At 41.5% G+C, this 18,792-nt stretch overlaps 1 protein-coding gene across 5 annotated transcripts in view; it reads left to right on the forward strand.

Annotated features, from left to right (window-relative positions):
- The window catches only part of znf469 (zinc finger protein 469), a 227,596-nt gene extending 213,478 nt beyond the window's left edge, over positions 1–14,118 (forward strand). For all 5 annotated transcript variants that reach the window (XM_030137126.1, XM_030137128.1, XM_030137127.1 and 2 more), the window contains one exon: positions 901–14,118. In XM_030137126.1, the coding sequence (XP_029992986.1) occupies positions 1,073–12,976 (11,904 nt within the window). In that variant the 5' untranslated portion in view covers positions 901–1,072 and the 3' untranslated portion in view covers positions 12,977–14,118. The remainder of the gene's footprint in view (positions 1–900) is intronic.
- The last annotated feature ends 4,674 nt before the right edge of the window (positions 14,119–18,792 follow it).

The raw sequence follows: 18,792 nt of genomic DNA on the forward strand, positions 1-18,792 counted from the left end.
TCTGACCTCAAAAGAAGCAGCAGCACTAGAGGGCCAAAGTAAACTGGGACCTGAGAAGCAGTGTCTGGGATGCCTGAGGAAAGGCAACAAACGTCAGTTTGCACACAGTTCTCACTGTCTAATGGCTGACTGACTAATCCTTGATATTCCTCCATGATCTAAACCTGCAGCCCTCTGTAGCAATAGAACACTGTGTCATTGTGTCCCTCTTAAGGAGTCTGTGATTCATTTACTGGCAGTGCTTTTTGGACCCTTGTACTGTATTTTTCTCATCCTTCGTACTGTAGTGTGCTTCATTATTTCAAGACCAAACTGGTTTCTCTGCGTGATTGTTTATATAGAGGATTTTGACTGTGATACTTGCACAGCCATCAATATAGCTGCTGTTAAAAAAGAATCCAACACTCAGATTGAACTGTGTTTATTTGTATAAAATGCCTTCTGATTGTTGTCAGGAATAAGGAATTTAAGTGTCAGTTGTATCTCCAAGTCTTGGAATATGAGTTTGGCAGTATTTTGAAATTTCCTGTTGATTACACTGGTTCTTTGTGCTGTGACAGCACCACTTTGAAATGCTGCAACAGTGCTCTCTGCTGGCAAGAGCAAGACATATTGTAATTGTACTTAATCTTGTACATTAATGGCGATGTTGAAATTGTTTATATTCCTTGAACCATGTGTATAAACTAACTCCTGTTACTAAGTTCTTTTTTTTATGTTATCCAGCTATTCCTTTCTTTTCTATTTCTCATGCCTTGAATAAAGGATTTTTTGGCTTATTTTAAAAACACATGTTCCTATTTGAATGATTACATGGAATCTTTAGCTTCACTTGCATATTTGAATAACATTTTAAACACAAATACATTTTAAGTAATCCTCTATTTTCTGTCTCTGTAGGTCCACGTTGCTCTGCTGACAGATCCTGTGGTTCAAAATGAGAGTCAAGAGATGAGCTTGCAGCGAGCAGCCCTGTCCCTGCAGTTCCTGCCACTGGACATTTACTGATTCACACTACGCAGAAGACGATGCCTCTGTCTCCCAGATAACACCTCTGAGGACCAGGCCTTAAATGCACGCATTGTGCACAATGGCAGGAGAGACTCAGCAAATGCATACCGTCAAAGAGCTGGACGCTGAGTCCAAACTGCAGGATGAGGGGACAGCGCTGGAACAGCAGAGTGACAAAACCACAAAGGAGTTTTCAGAGCACTTTTCAAGCACAGGCACTGAGGCCAGAGCCAGCAGCAGAGGGCTCAAGGTTGAAAAATTAGAGAAGGAACGGGACTCTACTCAGCAGCGTGAGGCTGTCATACGGCCACAGCAGGCTGGGAAGATTGACTTCAGGTCACTGCAGAACAGATCAAAATTTGCCTCTGACAGGACTTGGTCTAGTGGCAAAGCCAGCCCCCAGTCCCCCAGTGGAAAGGGTCGCAGCAGAGAGAAGGGGAAGCGGTCTGGAAAGTCAGAGCGGGGCAGCCCACAGCAGCTGTACAGACTTAGCATTACACATCCACGCTCTAACCCCACCATTGGTATTGCCTACCCACAGCAGAAGGTTTCACAACCCAAGAAGCTGGAGACCAGTCGTGGCCCGGTCTCGGGCAGCTACAGATTCCACGTTCCTAGTTTACCTGAGCGAGAGGCTGAGCTGCAGCAAGAAGAGCTTAACTACAGCCGCTGCTTCCAGGAGGCATCCTCTAACCTTACCTCCCCAAGCTATACCTCACAGACACTGAGTTCTGCAAGTGGAGCATCATCCCATCAGCATCCACCCCTGTCCCAGCAGCAGCAGCAGCAACAGCAGCAGCCTGCCTCTATGGAGAACAACAGTGCACAGCCTGGCAGCCAGCTGATACTGGCAGACTTTCAGATGAGTGGCTCTAATGCATGGCAGTCACCTGAAAGGACTTTCACTGGTGCTAACTATGGAGTTTCATCACAAAAACCCACTGCCCTTCCTGAAACTAATAAGACAAATGCCTTTGTGTCTGGTCCGTTCCAATATGGATATCATTTCCTGGAAGAATCGGCCTCTGACTCTTTTCCCTGTGAACAAACTCCCCCATCCCAGGACTTTACCGATTCATCCCTAGGTGCTGTTCATGTCGCTCACAGCTCTTTTCCCTTTACGTCTGGAGAAGGGCAAAATATTACTCAAAACAGCACTCAGTTCAATAATGAACAACAGTCCGATAATAGAAGCTCTTTTACTCACCCCCCACAGTCACAGTTTATTCAAGGGGTGGTATCCTCAATCCAATGTCCTCGGAATTTGAGCGAGGACTCAGCGAGCAGTGACAGCTCTGGCTCCAGCTCACAGCAGTCAGAGCAGGGGAAGGCGGCACTGCCAGAGAGCACAGACACCATTGGACAGGCAGACAGTAGGGATGCAGCCATCACCTCGGGGAGTAAGAGGAACTGTCATCCCAAAGATACAGCTGCAAACCAAAGAACACTAATTCAAGGAAGTGTGCACCATGCACGAAATATTTCACAAGGCCCAGGCTCCCAAATGCACTTTTCCACCAAAACATTTAACAACCCTCCAGTCAGTAACATTCACAGAAGCTCAGTGTCTTTTGATAAAAACATCAGTAATAAGATTTTAAACAGGTTACCACACTCCTGGGAGGGAGCTAATAAGACATATTCGCCAAATGATCAAAACACAGTTCCATACACTGATATGAATGATAAGTTTCAGTTTCAGAACCAACCAGCACTTGACCAAAGATCCACTTCATCTAAAAATAGCAGGATGTCTTGGCAGCAGATACGTCCAACTTCTGCCATGCAGAACCAAAACCGAATTGAGTTATCTAGGCAAATAAGCAATCAAAAATTGGCTTACATGGTTTCCCCTTCTGACTGGCAGGATGACAGTAAATCACATAAACACAGCTCACTGAAAAACCCCAACTCATTCCAAAACAACAGAACTAGTGATGGTTTTTCTAACCAAAGACAGGAGTCTGTAAAACATGGCAGTAATACAGTCGCCACTTTTAAAGTAGAGATGAGCCACGCACAAGTATGTGAGTCCAAAAATAAGACTGTATACTTTGGACTCAATCAGTCTCTTCCCACAGCATCATCAAGAAACTTCAACTATCCACCACTGCAAGTCCCACCTATGGGACTTATGATGGTGTCTCCTTATGAATCCCCTTTGCCCTCCCCAGTTCATAATCCCGCATCTAGTAGTACCTGCTCATCCCTTTCTCCAGCGTCCACCAGTCCAGTTAACCTCAGTTCAGAGGACAGCCAAATGTCAAAGTCAGCACCCCCTCACCCATTTTATCACCAGCCTCAAGCCAAGACACAGTTGTCTTCAGATCACCTGACAACCCATCCTCACCAGTTTCACTCTGAAAGAAATATTTCGTACACAACAGACAGAAATAAAGATGATATGATGAACTATATGCAGAATAGTGCACATCCAAAGAGCACTATGGATGGAAACAAAGGTTATATGGACAGTTTTGGGGTAGAGCATCACCAGCCCCCACCACCTTACTCTGCACATCAGCTCTTAGCCACCTCATTAGCCACAGCAAATCTAGACCAGTTAGATGTGCTTTTGACATGCAAGCAGTGTGATCAGAATTTCAACAACCTGGCTTCATTTCTAGGCCATAAGCAATATTGTGCACAGCACACATTTGCACAAAATGACCTGAAGGAGATACCAAAGCTGGACGACAGCAGAAAGTTCAATACAGAACCAGCAAAAACAACTTCATCTGTGCCAAATCTTTCTATGTCAAGATGTCCATCTGACCTCCACCTCTCTTTGCTGGGCCTTAATAAAAACGGAGAACTAATAGCTGAAAGTGAAACAAAAGGGGACAACAAAGATGATCCCATGAAACTCAACCTTTTCTCTGGCTCTGGTAATCTTCCTGTCCCTCTTCCTGAACTGGAAATGGAGGATGCCAAATTAGACAGCTTAATCACAGAAGCCTTGAATGGACTGGGATACCAATCTGACAATGCAGAGATAGACAGTAGTTTTATCGATGCATTTGTTGATGATGACCTTACCACTGTCAAAGCAACATCAAACAAACAATCTCTGAAAACCAAAGAATCTGCAATTTTTGAGAGCAGAAATAAACAAACAACAGAAGATGACAGGTCTTTCACACAGGGAAAGTATTTTTATGATTCTGATGTTGAGAGCCCTGAAACAGATAAACAGTACACAGAATGCAAAGTTGAGAAAATATCTGTGAATTTGGAACAAGATGAGAAAATTAACATAAAAAAAGAAGTCTCTCATAAAAATTCAAGAAGTGCCTCGAGGGAGAAGACACGGGAACAAGACAGCAAAGTGAAAGAGGCAAGAAAACTGTGTAAGAGTGAGGATGAAAACACAAGTACACAGAGATTTCTCTTATCCAGCAAGTTTTCTGAGCGTTGTGGTGTTAAAAGCTTTCAAGACAACTCTGCACTTCGAGGGTCACTTCCCTCACAGACCTCCACATCTCCAACCTCAAGAACAGCAGTGAAAGAGAGTAAAAGAAAAAGTAGCAGCGGGGGCACTTGGAGCAAAGAACTTATTCACAAAATAGTGCAGCAGAAAAATAAGCTCCACAAACTTCATGTTAAAGGAACCAAAAATCTCCAGTTTTCCTTGGTAATGGAGAGACTCACTCCCACTGTACAGAACCCTGCATTTGGAGAATATGACTATGTATCAGACTCAGATGATGAGTGTGAGCCTGTGAAGATAGCAAGCCAAGGTCGGCTAAACCAAAGCAGTCGGTGTAAATACACGTACACTAAAGAGTGTAAATGGCGGGCAAGGAGTGAGAGAGACCAGGCAGCATGGAGACATGAATCAAAAGAATGTTTTGAGGTGAAAAAAAGTGAAGAGCTTTCTCTCTTGCCTGAAAAACATAGTTCTCACCAAAAACTCAGGAGGAGGGGTAGCAGGTCATCCACAAGCAGTGAACTCAGCACATCTGTGAGTGTTTCTAGTGATAGTATCAACAGCCCCAAAAGCACTGACCGCACTGACTCAGACTGTGAGAAGAAGACAGACATCAAAAAGAAAGAGCCTCCAGAGCTGAAACCTTATGAAAGGTCGTCCCCTCAGAAGTTGTGTAAAGAGTCCAGCAAACTAGCACTGACATTCACTAAATCTGTCAAGAAGTATAATACTGACAAAGCCATTGTTTCAGAGAAAAAAGACAGTTTAGAGAATCCAAAGAATTGTCATTCAGATCCAGAAGTTGCTGATTCAGTGTCATCCTCACAAAAGGCAATAGACACAGTGAAAAATCTTGAAAAAAGCAAAAGTTCTCATACCAAATCAAAAGAGAAGCTTATGTCGCACAAAGAAACTGGCACAACAGTCATCTTGGACAGAAACACCCTACAGAGAACAGACAATCTGTGCCACAAAGAAGAACCCACACAGTGTAGCATTATGGATAACAAGCCACCACAGACTGATTCACACTTTCCTACCATCCACAAGAAAACTGATTTCAATGCTGAGAGAAACACAAGGTGCAAAAAGAGAGAGGGGGCCGAAATCACACAGTCAGAGCTATCAGGCAGTCCCACATTTGGAAAACAGAGTGACACTGTCTGCATGGTGAAAGAGGCTATTACTTTAGTCAATGACCTAGACACACACAAGCCTGCATCGCTTTGCACCTCTTTGATGGATGATGTGTGCCTATCTCCAGCTGAAACCCAGGGCCCATTGATACAAAAAGATACACTTCACCTCATGCCCTACACTCTGGATCAGGAACAGGGTCTCATTAAATCCCCTCTTTCATTTGACACGTCATCAATGTTTGGAGACCTCGCGAGTTTCGACAGTGGCCTTTACTCCGATATGCCGATTCAGAAAGAGGGTTTCCACTCAATGGAGAATGCAACCGATAAAAAGGAGGAGTTTGTATCGTCTTTTTCGCCATTTCTGGAACAAAGAGACTGGAATCTTATGGTTAGCCCTGTGCTACCAGATGAGATATCTCAGTACAAAAGCAACTCTGAGAAATCAAATGAAAAGAAACCAGATTACAATCACGTTTCTTTGTCTCTGCCAGAAAAAATCATTGACTACAGTGCAAATCTTAACAACTGTGCATCTGAAGATGAGCTAGAGATAAAAAGAATAGTGAATGAGCTTGAAAACCAGCTGCAGACAACAAAGCTGGAAAGTCCACCATTACTAGTTCAAGATTCTCCAAAGCAGCTGCAAATGAGTAAATTTTCACCTTTACGTCTTAGCGATGAATCAGAGAATGGCACCGGTCTGGATATACAAGACATAAATGTACCAGTGACCAGCATGCCTTCGGAGCCCTTCACTGAATCAGCACTCCCATGGTCCAGCCCATTCCAGTTTGAGCTCATAAGTGGACACCACAGTCCCCACTCCCCACTTCGTAATGAATCAGGAGCCCTCGTGCCTCTTACGGCAAAAGAGGATGATGAATCAAATTTAATTGCCACAGATTCACATACTGAGCAGTCAGAGGAGAAAAATGCAGAGAAAGAGGCTCCTGCGGAAACAAAGGAAGAAATTTTAGAGCAGAAGATATATGCAGAAAACCTGATGAAAAGCCTCGAGGTGATTTCTGATTCTATATTCAAAAAAGAACCCATTATATCAGAACACAAGGAACCAAATGTCACCTCTCTCACAAGTCAACAACATCAAGAAATTGAATGTCAAGCAACTGATGCATTTGAGAGAGAAGATCATACTGAAAAGGAAGCAATTACCGGGAAGGAGAATATATTATCACCTCCAAATATCAATGAGCGGAAGGATGATATTGGATTTATTCTGAATGAGTCACAGTCATCTTTCTCTGACAGCAGTGACCCCACAGTCAGCGGAAACAAGCCAATTTCATTGCAACCAAGTGAGCCTCCAGAAAACAATGGCAGTAAGGCAGAAAGTAAAGTCGTATTGGAGGAGGACATCACTGAAAATAGTAATTTGATCAAGTCTGCTCACTGCTCAAGTGAGATGACACACGACCCACATGTGGTCAAAGAGTCCTGCAGGAACAATAAAGGAGAAGAAAATGTACAATCATCAGTAAACAACTGTGACAGTCCAGAACACCTGAATACAGAACAACATGAAGACACAGAAGCAGTGAAGGGAATCACCATTCAGTCTGAAAGCCACCCAGCAACACCAGATCCACCTGATGCTGCTATTGAAAGTGGTGAAAAAATAAGAGACATTACAAAAGCATCACTAAAAACTGCTAACAGTTACTGTCCTGAAGACATTAGTTCATCACATGCTGATGAGTTAAAAGTGGAGTGTTCAAACCCTGATCTATTTGGGCTGTCACCCAAAATGTGCAGCCCTTCCAAGACTTATACTCCCAATCCAGCCACTGATATGTCAGTAGAGATAGTCACCACATATAAGCCCTGCAGCCCAATACTTGTGGAGGCCGATGCAGAAAATATTACTCACTGCTCACCTTTCAATGATGCCCAAACCACAGAAGGAAAAAACAATCTGTTAATCCTCTCACAGTCTGAAAGCATAATGGACAGTGATTCCTGCAAAGTCAATCCATTTAATGACTCATTACAATCTGAAGCAGGCCTCCACTTTGACACCATTCAGAAACAGGAGGAGATTTTGAATGTTCAAGACATCAAAGAGCAGCTTCCTGTTGATTTCATGGCAAGTCAACATAACTCGCCATGCAGAGAGGAGATGGAAGAAACTCACTGCCTCTTTATAGACATTGCTCCACCAACCAGTCCACTTTTATCCAGCACTCATCAAACGCCCATGCAGAAGTCAGATGCAGAACAGGATTCATGTCAGCCACAAAGCAAATGTGGAAATATGCCTGTTGATCAAAGTTTAAGTGAAAGCACAAAATCCCCTAAAAAGGAAGAGGATAAACAAAAGGAGGCTTTAAAGAGGGATGAACAGTTGAAGACAACAGTTGACATGGGGTATTCTTTGATAAGCCCACCTCACCCAGACCTAGGTGAAATTATAGAGTGTAAAATCCCTGTCTCCAAAACCACCATTTCCTCTCCACTTCCTGTGACCAGTACAGTGGAGGGATCAAAGTTGTCAGAAAGCCTTGAAAAGTCAGATCCAATATATGATTTGAAGCTCAGCCCTCTGAACTACAACAGCATATCAGATGAACCTCCACAACTGAATCAGTATGACTACATACCAATTTCACCAGCAAATAAACCGGATGAAAATCCAGATATCAAACAGTGTCCTGAAAATGACAGAGTTCAAGCATGTGACCTGAGCATTAATGCTGCGCTGAACTTTAACAATAATGAAACAGCCATAGACTCTACAGTATCTGTAAACACAGACTCTATAGCCAAACTAAGTTTATCCAAAGAACCTCTGGCCATTCAAGAAAATGTACAATTCACACATTTTTCAATGGTTCTCCCAACAGAAAACACAAGCACAGATTCTTCAGCTGTTAACATAAAAAAGGACTTGGAGGTTTGCCATGATCCAGCTGAACCCATTGAGCATGTGCATATTCACACTGACGTGCTAAGAAAGGTCGAAGCAGAGAAATCTGATTCTCATGAGTTTTCTGGTGAGGACAGCGCACTGCTCAGAAAAAACATTTCAGATGGTCCGCCCACTCCTAAGCCACTCATCATCTGTGAAACTGAACAAATGCATGTTACACAGGACCCATCAGAGAAGCAACTAACAATAGAGACTGGACAGTGTTCAACAACACACCAAGTACAAAAAGAAATAACACCAAAAAAGGCCTGTGCACAGAACACTCAGCAGGGAAAAGTGCTCTGTGAAATCTGCTTCATGTGTTTCAGGACTGTGCCAGGGTTAAAAAGACACAAGGCCATGAAACATTCGGTCAGAGCTGAAAAACACATTGGTTTGCAGACTACAACATCAAACCATCAGGGGACTGTGTTTATTTATGAAGCATCCCAAACTTCAGAGAAGGAACATAAAGATGATTCACAGACCTGTTTCTCAACAAAAATAGATGGGATCCCTGAAACAAGCAACATTCTCATATCTAAATCGGCAGAGAGTGAGACAGTCCTGGAGGAAATGCCCATTGAGACAAGTGCAGTGGCAGTGGATGAAATAGACCACCAGCCCCCTCTGCAGCCAACAAAAGCAAAGAAGAACAACAAACCCAGGAAGAGCAAAAATAGTGATGTAAACATAAAACCTGATCCTTTCTCTGATGAACTTCTGAACATATTAAAGACAGATATACTTCAAGCCATTACTCCTGAATTCAAAAGCAGTGGACTACAAGGGCAAAGCAAATCTCCAGAGGATTCGATGAAAATCATTGCGCATCCTGAGAGAACTGTGACCGGAACCGAGGACTTCCCTCACTGTGTTTCTTTGGGCTTTGACAATACATCTCAATCTCCTGTAAAAGGGACAAACATACTGAATGAAACTGTGGAATTAAATCAAATCACTGATACAACAGAGCTGAAATGTACAAGCACGACTGAGATGGCAGGAGGCGAAGTGTACACAAAAAAATGTGTAGAAAGTGTGGACAAGGATATAATAAAAGAATGTGATGAGTCCAGAAAGAATCTGTGTGTTGTGGATGAAATGTGTGAAGAGAAAGGATCAGACGAGAGCCTCGCCCAGGAGATTCTTAGAAAAGTAGCAGTGGGGATAAAATGTGAGAACAACAGTGGTCCTTCAAACGATCCTCTCTCCTGTTTGAGTTCATCCCCTCTCAGTCCTCCTGGCATAAGTCCAGAGCTAAAGGCCTTACTTGATGATGACACTACATTCTCACAGCTTTTCCCCAGAGATGAGGAGGCAAAAAGGAAAAAATGCCCAAGGGTTTACAGCAAAAAAAACAAAAGACAAAAGATATCAACGGATTCCAATGCAAGTCACGACTACCCTCCTCCAGAAAACTTCATGCAAAACAAGAATCAATATGTGGAAAAGCAAACAGAGCCATCATTCGCTGACAATCAAACTAACCACTGTGAATATCAGACAATCTCCATTGATGATGCTATCATGTTGAATATGTGCCACAACAGTACATTGAAAACTGACTCCAAGCTTCTGACAGATGTCAAACCAACAAATCAGGAAGATGTCCGTGACACCATTAAAGAGCTTGGGAACAACCTCTTGAATCAACCAGACAGCACCATTGATAAATCATCAATAGAATGGAATGGCTCCAGTGACTTCAGCAGCTTCAGTGCAGACTCAGTTGTGACCTCTGACCCCAGCACCTGTAAAACAGAGCAGCCAAGCACACCATATCCCCTGACCCAGCCTGCCGCACCCTACACTGTGGAGCCATGTGTCACAGATAGTGTTCAAAACCCCCACAGCATTGACATTCAGAACATCAACACAACGTTTCAGCTTCCTGAGATTCAGTTTTTTGACTCCAATAAAGATATATCAGTGGCTCCTCCTATCACCGCTGCCGACATAGAGAACAGAGATGATGACAAGTCTAAGAAGCTAACAAAGCGGCGAGGGAGGAAACGGCAAGACGGTGGAATAAAGGTCAAAGATAAGCAGTACAAGTGCAAAGTATGCTTCACTTGGTTTCTCACTCTCGGTGAGCTGAACTTTCACAAGTTATCCCACAACCCCTCTCCACCTCCAACCTGCTACATGTGTGTCCAGCGCAAGTTCAGCTCCAGGGAGCAACTGAGAGACCACCTGAGAGAGAAACATGCGAAGAACAAGACCGGTATCTGGACCTGTGGAATGTGCTTGAAGGAGATATCAGATGTGGTGATGTACAATGAGCATTTACGAGAGCATGCCACTCAGTTTGCCCGAAGGGGTCAAACACAAGGTTCTATGTTAGGTATTTCAGGCTGCTTTATGCAAGAGACAGCCGTGAAGAACTTTATCACCTCCATCATGCAGCACCGCCCCAGCAAAGCCAATAGAGAGTCCAGCAAAGCCCCTAAAGACCAAGAAAAAGCTGTTTCTGCAGACAAAACTGTGGGAGACGGGAAAACATCAGAGGGGGCAGAGTCCAAACTCCATAAAACTAAAAGCAGCAGTGGAACAGGTGGGAAGCAGAGCACATTAACCCCACTGGAGGTCCTGCACAAAACAGAGACGCCTAGAAGTGTGGAGATGCATCCCAACTGCAAAGACCCCTCAAGAGACTGTCACCACTGTGGAAAACAGTTCCCCAAACCATTCAAACTCCAAAGACATTTAGTGGTTCACAATCTGGAAAAGATTTTCCTGTGTCATAAATGCCCTGTTTCCTATCAAGAGGCCCAGGAGCTGAAAGACCATCTCAAGCGAGCACATGAAGAGGTGGATGAGCTGGATTCAAAACACACCACCCTCTACACATGTGAGCTCTGTGCTGACGTCATGCATGTGATTAAAAAATCCTTCATCTGCAGCACCTGTAACTATACCTTCTCTAAAAAGGAACAGTTTGATCGTCACATGGAAAAACACCTTTTAGGGGGAAACAAAATTTTCAAATTCAGAGGTGTTCTCAGACCTGTCAAGGCATCTGTGTCCAAAGAAGATGAATGTGATTCGCCTGCAAGTAAGAAGAGGAGAATTCTCTCTGACAGTTTGCTAGAAAATAGCTCAGACAGCGGCATCGCCAGTGTAAGCCCACTGCACTTGAACCAAAACTCTGAAACATTGTCCTCAAAATCCTGTGTGTCAACAACAGATGACTCCACACAGACAATTGCAAACGAATACCACGATGACGCAAACAGTACAAATGTGAAGACTGAGGACATTGCTGAGGACTACTCTGAACTACTTGTAGAGCTGGAGAAATGTATTCATATGCGCACTTCAGAATCCGCTGGACCCAAAGAGGAAATTGACCCAGCTCTCTCACCTAATCTTGATAAAGAGGGTAATGGAAAATCGATTGCTGAACCATGTGACGTGAAAGAGGAGAATGAGTCAGTCTGTATTAGAGCAGAGACAAGCTCATGGTCAGCATCTAAAGAGAGTAGTAACACAGTGGAGGAGACTATTAAGGCTCAGGAAGACTCTGTTGAAGGTGACACAGCTGATACAGAAGAAAAAACAGGTCCCCTTCCACCTTGTGAGGACTCTTGTGTTGCCAGCTTAAGAGAAAATCCATTAATTTCAAAGACACCTGAGTCAGCAAAGCATCAATTAGCTATTGACGTGGCAGACCAGCAGGGGAATGATGAGCAGAGCCACGACACATTGAAAGCTTCCAATAATCACAACAAACAGCCGGCTCTATCTCATGATGCTGAGCAGGAAGGCAGCAGTCAAATGAAAGACAAAGCCATCCTCACCAAATCAACCGACAACACTAAAAACAACTACACAACTACAACCGACACCCCCTCCAAAGTTTCACTTAGCACTTCAGCATCAAATGAGGAGAAAGAACCTGTGAGGCCACAGAAGAAGAGGAAAGACATGAAATCCCCCCACAGCCTGCAGAGGGTTTCCTCTCCAGCTACACAGGAAAACTTTGGTGTTGACGCCAGAGCCAAAAAGAAATTTCGCCCCAGCAAGTGCTCAAATGCCTCTTTGCAAAGAAAGTCTGATGGACCGAATGACTATCCTGTGCTATCCTCAGTACAGGATGACCTGGTGAGCAACAAAATAGTTTCCAAGTGCAAGAATTCTAACTTGGGCTTGCAGTCAAAAAGAAGTTTGCTTGACAGCTGCACGCCAAAGAAAGCTGAGATTGTGAGTCCTCTTAATGGGGATTATAAAGCCAAAAAGGGAACTCTAGGGCGGCCTTTGCATTCCCCCATGTCCAAAGTGTCATCAGTTCCCATGAACAATTCTTTGAATAAATCTAGGACAAAGATGGGAGTTCGGTCAATGGATAGTCATTCCTACCGGACAGCAGAGTCCCAGAACCACCTCCTGAGCCAGCTGTTTGGCCAAAAACTCACTAGCTTTAAGATTCCTTTAAGGAAGGACACGTCAGAATCTATTAACTGAGTGGGGTTTGAGGGATCTGTGAATAAGAGACTGTAAAGTTCACAGTTATAAATGTTTAAGACAATTCATTATGGTGAATGAGATTGCACAGCTCTTTTCTGTGAAACGCTATCTTTAAATACTTACGTAGTCACTTTATGTCTTCTTTGTACATGTGTTTTTATTACACAAATGTGAGGACTAATGGCAGATATGATTTTTTGGGGTCAGAAATGAATATGCTAGTTGGGAAAACCATTGAACTTTTTACTGCTTTTCCTTTGTTGAATATTATCCATGTCAGAGATTATATTTCATTTACCTAAAGGAAAGTAAAAAAAAGAATACTTGAAAATAAAGTAAAATATTTTCTTTTTTTTTTTTTTTTAAATGCATGTTCATTTTGCATTCATAATATGACTTTATCAGATTAAGTGTTTCTTTAAAAGGACCAAATGACATAATAACTGACTTGGACTTTTGTCTGTGCACCTTTTGTAAATGCTTCCAACATATTCATTTTTGTATGATTTTTAAACTTTACTGTACTGCATCGACATTCATCATATTAGCCTTTTGTATAAACATTACCTGGTGCTACATTGTGTTTTATTGTAATGTGAATGCCAATGTCCTCGGAAGGGAACATGAGATCTGTAGCAGTTACAGTACTATTCATCAAACTGTTTTTACTGGTTCTTTGTATTTTATTAAAGATACTGTGTAAACCATCCAAGTACTTCAAATGTAGGCTGGTAGGAAAGGAAAAAAAAAATCACAAAAGTACCATGTATAAACTCAGGTGCATACAAGGACATCACAGTCCCAAGACCTGTATTCGGAGTTCTTCCCATGCACTGAAAATACCACACACAAATCACAAACTCAATCATCTGTGTCTGTAACTCCAAATGTTTAATTATGAATAGTATTTACTAGGACAACAAAGGTGCTTTATCTTGTTTATACTGTATGTATCTTATATTGTATAATATTGTAGGTAGATTATTGTTTGGTGTAATGCTTAATGACAAAGTTTTATTTTAATAATGTGCAAAAGAAAAAAGAGTGAGAAGAAAGGGAAATGCAGTGCCTCTTGCAAGTTGTAAAGTGGTCCACTAAGTGCCTCTTTTATTGTCGGTTATTAAAGATTTGTACTGGTATCTCCTTGCTCTTTTCTTCTTTTGTTTATGACATGTTTTGCAAATGTTCCAACTTCCATCCCGGCGGACTGCAGCTGTCACCACATGCATCAAACAGTGAGAGCAGTGAAAGCTACTTGTGCCTAGAGGCAAAAACAGGTGCACGCACAACAAAGTCTGACTTCATTTTTTTTGTTTTCAGATCTGCAATAAGCTAACTTATCATCTGAAAGATGTGCATAAATGTATCTTTACTACTGGGAAACATTGAACAAGAGACAGTTACATTTATCCAACCATATGTTAGCCTCTGCAAACACAGTCGAGCAGGCAGTGACGAGCTCTCACTTCTGTCACACTTCTGTCACGCTGCTCTCTCACCACGTGTAAATGGCTTCTATCCCTACACGAACATTTTTCATCATCACATAGGAATAAAAAGCCATAGTACACAGCGGCAGGCATTGAGAAATGAAACGCGGGAGTTTGAGGAGGATCACTGTTCTCAGATCATCCACTGATTTAACATGAGACCTGAGAAAAAAAAAAAAAAAGTATGAATAGAAAAGACAGAGAGAAACATGTTATTTTCTATGTTGAGTACTGAGGCTTTAGCATTCAACATTTATGAAATAAAATGAAAGGTTACACTTTCATCTCCATATGTAAATGCAGAGGCAGTACAACATCTTAATTTACTGAAATAATATACTTTACACTTAAACTGATCATCAAAACAGAAACCTACTCAGTGAAATTTGGTTACCCTTTCTGCAAGACATGTAAATATACTGTAATTAAAATATACCTGTAGAAGAAACTATTAAAATCTATTAGAATGCGTCATGACATATATCTACAGGTTGTTTTATTAATATAAACATCTGCAGTCACATTACAGTTGGTTATAATCAAGTAATGAACACTTGGACGTTTTTCATGAAACATAAAAATTAACTATCAATCTATTTATTTATTTTCACACAAGAATCCTGTTTTGATATCTTAAGAGAGCTTGGCAGACATTGAAAAGAAAGTGTGAAGGAAACAGAAGCACTGTTGTCATTGAATTAACTTCTATAATTGATTTAGTGTGAATACTGGTTTGGCAGCGCCCACACTGTATTTTTGGAGTGAAATGACAGCATAAAATACAACAAGTCTGAATCCTAAAGCTGGTTTCCTTCCATTTGCTGCAACAAAATTCCTTCAGCAGAGTAGAATTTATATTCATGAAGGTATGCTGGCTAATGTGTTATGTCTTGACCTTGGTTATGGTACTGTAAAAATCCTGAACAGCAGAAAAACTGTTGATAAGAAACCATTTCTCTGTTGCTGTTGAACGCAGAAACTTACCCTTAATTTTGCCTAAAATAGACGGGAAGGCTGCCATTAAGACACTCCACCCATTAAAATACACTTGAAAAAAGCAACTTGAAATTTTATGATATTTTATGCAAATCAGTGATATTACTTGCATGCAATTACAAGGCCAGTGTTAGAGTTTTATGCCTTGTCCCATATTACAGACTTGTCTGACCTGTAGCACAATTTTTACATACCAACACATAAAAGTAATCTGAACCTGCAAAGAAATGTGAGTAAATATTTTCAATATGCAATACTGAAGGTTTTTGTCACAGTTTCTATGAAAAATGAAAAGGTACCACATGAAAACATTGTATGTATGCTTGTGTAGTAATGTATTTGAATATAGTTGGCTGGTTCTACACAGATTCAATACACAGTTTAAGTGCAATTAAATAGAATCTGTCTTACCATTGGTGTTTCTTGCCCTAATGAATGTGACAGGCTTTAAATTTTTACATAATGCATGTGACATTTGCCTTGAAAAAGCAAACAATTATACTGAAGAATAATCAATACATCAGTTGTTGCACATTCCTCAATAGTCGTTTAAACCCCAATTAGCACCATAAATATTGCAAATAATAGAGAATTAACGAACATGCTGTCTAACATGTTGTTGGAATGCTGTATTCTTATTCAGACCACAGGAGAGTAGTGAATTTGTGGATCATTTGTAAATTCACTCAGCATAAACCAAATGAGAGTCATGTTAAGTGTGTGTGTGTTCCTGCTGTAAATGAATGCCATTGATCTAAAATGCAGTAGTATTAACATTGATTAGAAAAAAATAGACTAACTGAGAACCACACTGCGCTTTATTTAAGTTCCACAACTGAATAATTTAAAATATAGATAACTGAACATACACAGACTAATGGGCTCCACTGAAATTTAAAATCCCATACAATGTTATCAAGATTCCATGTGTTAATACTGTGCAAATTTGCTTAAATATTCAATTAAAACAAGGATGCATGGTTCATTCTCCAAGCTGAGATTAAACTCATTACACTGCAGGGATCTTGGCCAGGATTCAGTGATGAGTGTTGAGCCTGAATGATTGATGACTTCAGTGACGTCTGAGATATCAAGACATGTAAATGAAATGCGTGTAATTAATATGTCAAACTGAACAATTCAAATAGAAACCACATAATTGTGACACATGCTTTTTGCAACTAGTTGCTATAGAAATGTACTCCATCTTTTCTATTACAAGTGAATTTGTTTGTATAATAGTGTGGTGCTTTGGTAAATGACTGCAAAAAGATGTGGATTTTACCTGATCCTTGTGATGTGCCTGGCGTAACTCTGTGGGAATCTTCTTCAGGTCCTCCGGTCGACAGCTGCGTGCTGATTGAGACAAAATTAAAAACCAGGGATCTCAGTATATTTTGTTACAATTTAGCCCAGAATGTGTCACACAGAGGAAGTGGGAGCCCCATGCACCCTACTGTCAGGCATCCTTTTATCATCTGATCTATGAGGAAATTCTCCAGAGGCACAGTCATGCAGGAGCATGACTGGAACGCTTTGCACTTTGAAGTAGAGTGACATTATCAGTAAGTATGGTCTTGAAATAGCATCTCTTCTCTCGTGCTCTCACCCCATTTTTGAGTCTCTCTCCCCATCTCATCTGATCGCAGACTTCCCTCCGTCTTTTCTATTTTTCCTTCTTTTCTGTTTTTTCTATTTTCCTACACCCTCATCCTCCATCTCTTCCTCACCTCATGTTTTTCTTCCCATCAGTTTCCTACTAAACGACCCACTCTTCTCATTTATGCTCCTGCCTTTCCCTATTTTATTCTTATATTCCATCTGTCTCTACAACTGCTTTTTATTTCCATACATTCACATCAACCCATTTCCTCCCACTCTGGATTTGACTTCCTCTATCCCATCCTGGTACTTCCTCACCTTTTCACATCACCTTTTTCCTTGTTTCCTCTCCCTTTCCATCTCCCCTCTTGCTTCACTCTCACCCTTTGCCCCCCTTGTCCCTCTCTGTGGAGGGAGCTGCCAGCTGCCTCTCAGGGAGGTCGCGAGATCAGGGGCAGATAGAGATGGGCTACTGGTCAGCTGTAATGACACAGAGTCTGAGGGCCATTCAGGTCACTACTACTGGGAATGTGAGGTTTCAGCCATCACAGAGTGAGATAAATACAAAGATGGATAGGGAGGGATTTGTCGCACAAAGGGAAGCAAGGACTGAGCATCCCCCTCCGCACACAGAGGGAGATCGTGACGAATTTCTACTGGGATGAGATCTGAGATCATTTGTGTTCTACAATGTGTATGAATAATTCAACATAAACATGTTCCCCTTGTGTGAACAAAGAGCACAGAGAAATCTTTGAAATCAAGAGATCAAACCAATTTTGCCTGACAATGATAAAAACGCTTCCACCTAAAATCTTCAAATGGGATTGCTGGCATTGAGAAAACTACACACTCCCAAAGGACTGGCACCTGAAATAGGAGTCACAGGAACTAGAGCATGATAGTAACATCAAAATGAACTACTGAGCAAATGAGGAGATAAAAATAAAATCACAATAAAGAGACAATAGTACAAAGAACTTAGGGTTAAACTTGAGTTCAGCACACTTCGCATCTCCTAATTAATGGCCTCTTAGCAGGAAGCCATGGTTCCTTACTGCCAGTGGAGCCTTTATCTACTCAACCATTTGTCATTGCAGTCAGCACTAGAGAGGGAACAGGCTGTACACAATAGCTAAAAGTACCTGTTTGATGTTCCAGGTTTACATAAATAAATGGGGTTGCTCTGAGGGGCTTTGCAAACAAATGAAAGCCTGTTGGTGTGTAGTTGCAGTGACTGGATCAGTGCACCCAGCAGCAGGTGTGTTCAGAGCTGCTGGCCTCACACATGACAGGAACATTTGTCCATCAAATGTATTACACTCACTTGCTAATTAGTTTGTTACTTGAATAGTGTGCTGGAGTTTAAAGAAAAACAAACTCCAAGGCATCGTTATCTTGCCTTTATTTTGAGAATAAAGAAAAGTGGTATCTGTATTGAAAATTCCGAATTCCAGGAGAAAACTGGGCCTTACAGCAATTATTTTTGGCAGCAATGATTTTATATAATCATCTACATTTAGCTCTGCATTCACCTGAAAAAACAGCTGGATTCATCTAAGAGAAATGCTATAATTCCATCACCATTTTCCACTTTGGGACGTTGACTTGTACTCTTTCAAAGACATAACCTTTTTAGTATTTGTCATTATCAGTCAATGTATATTTCACTAATAGGATTTGCATGTATTCATTTAATCATCATCATACAAAGCTTAAAAGGCT

Source organism: Sphaeramia orbicularis, chromosome 6 (assembly GCF_902148855.1).
Source record: "Sphaeramia orbicularis chromosome 6, fSphaOr1.1, whole genome shotgun sequence".
In the NCBI taxonomy this organism is placed as follows: Eukaryota; Metazoa; Chordata; class Actinopteri; order Kurtiformes; family Apogonidae; genus Sphaeramia; species Sphaeramia orbicularis.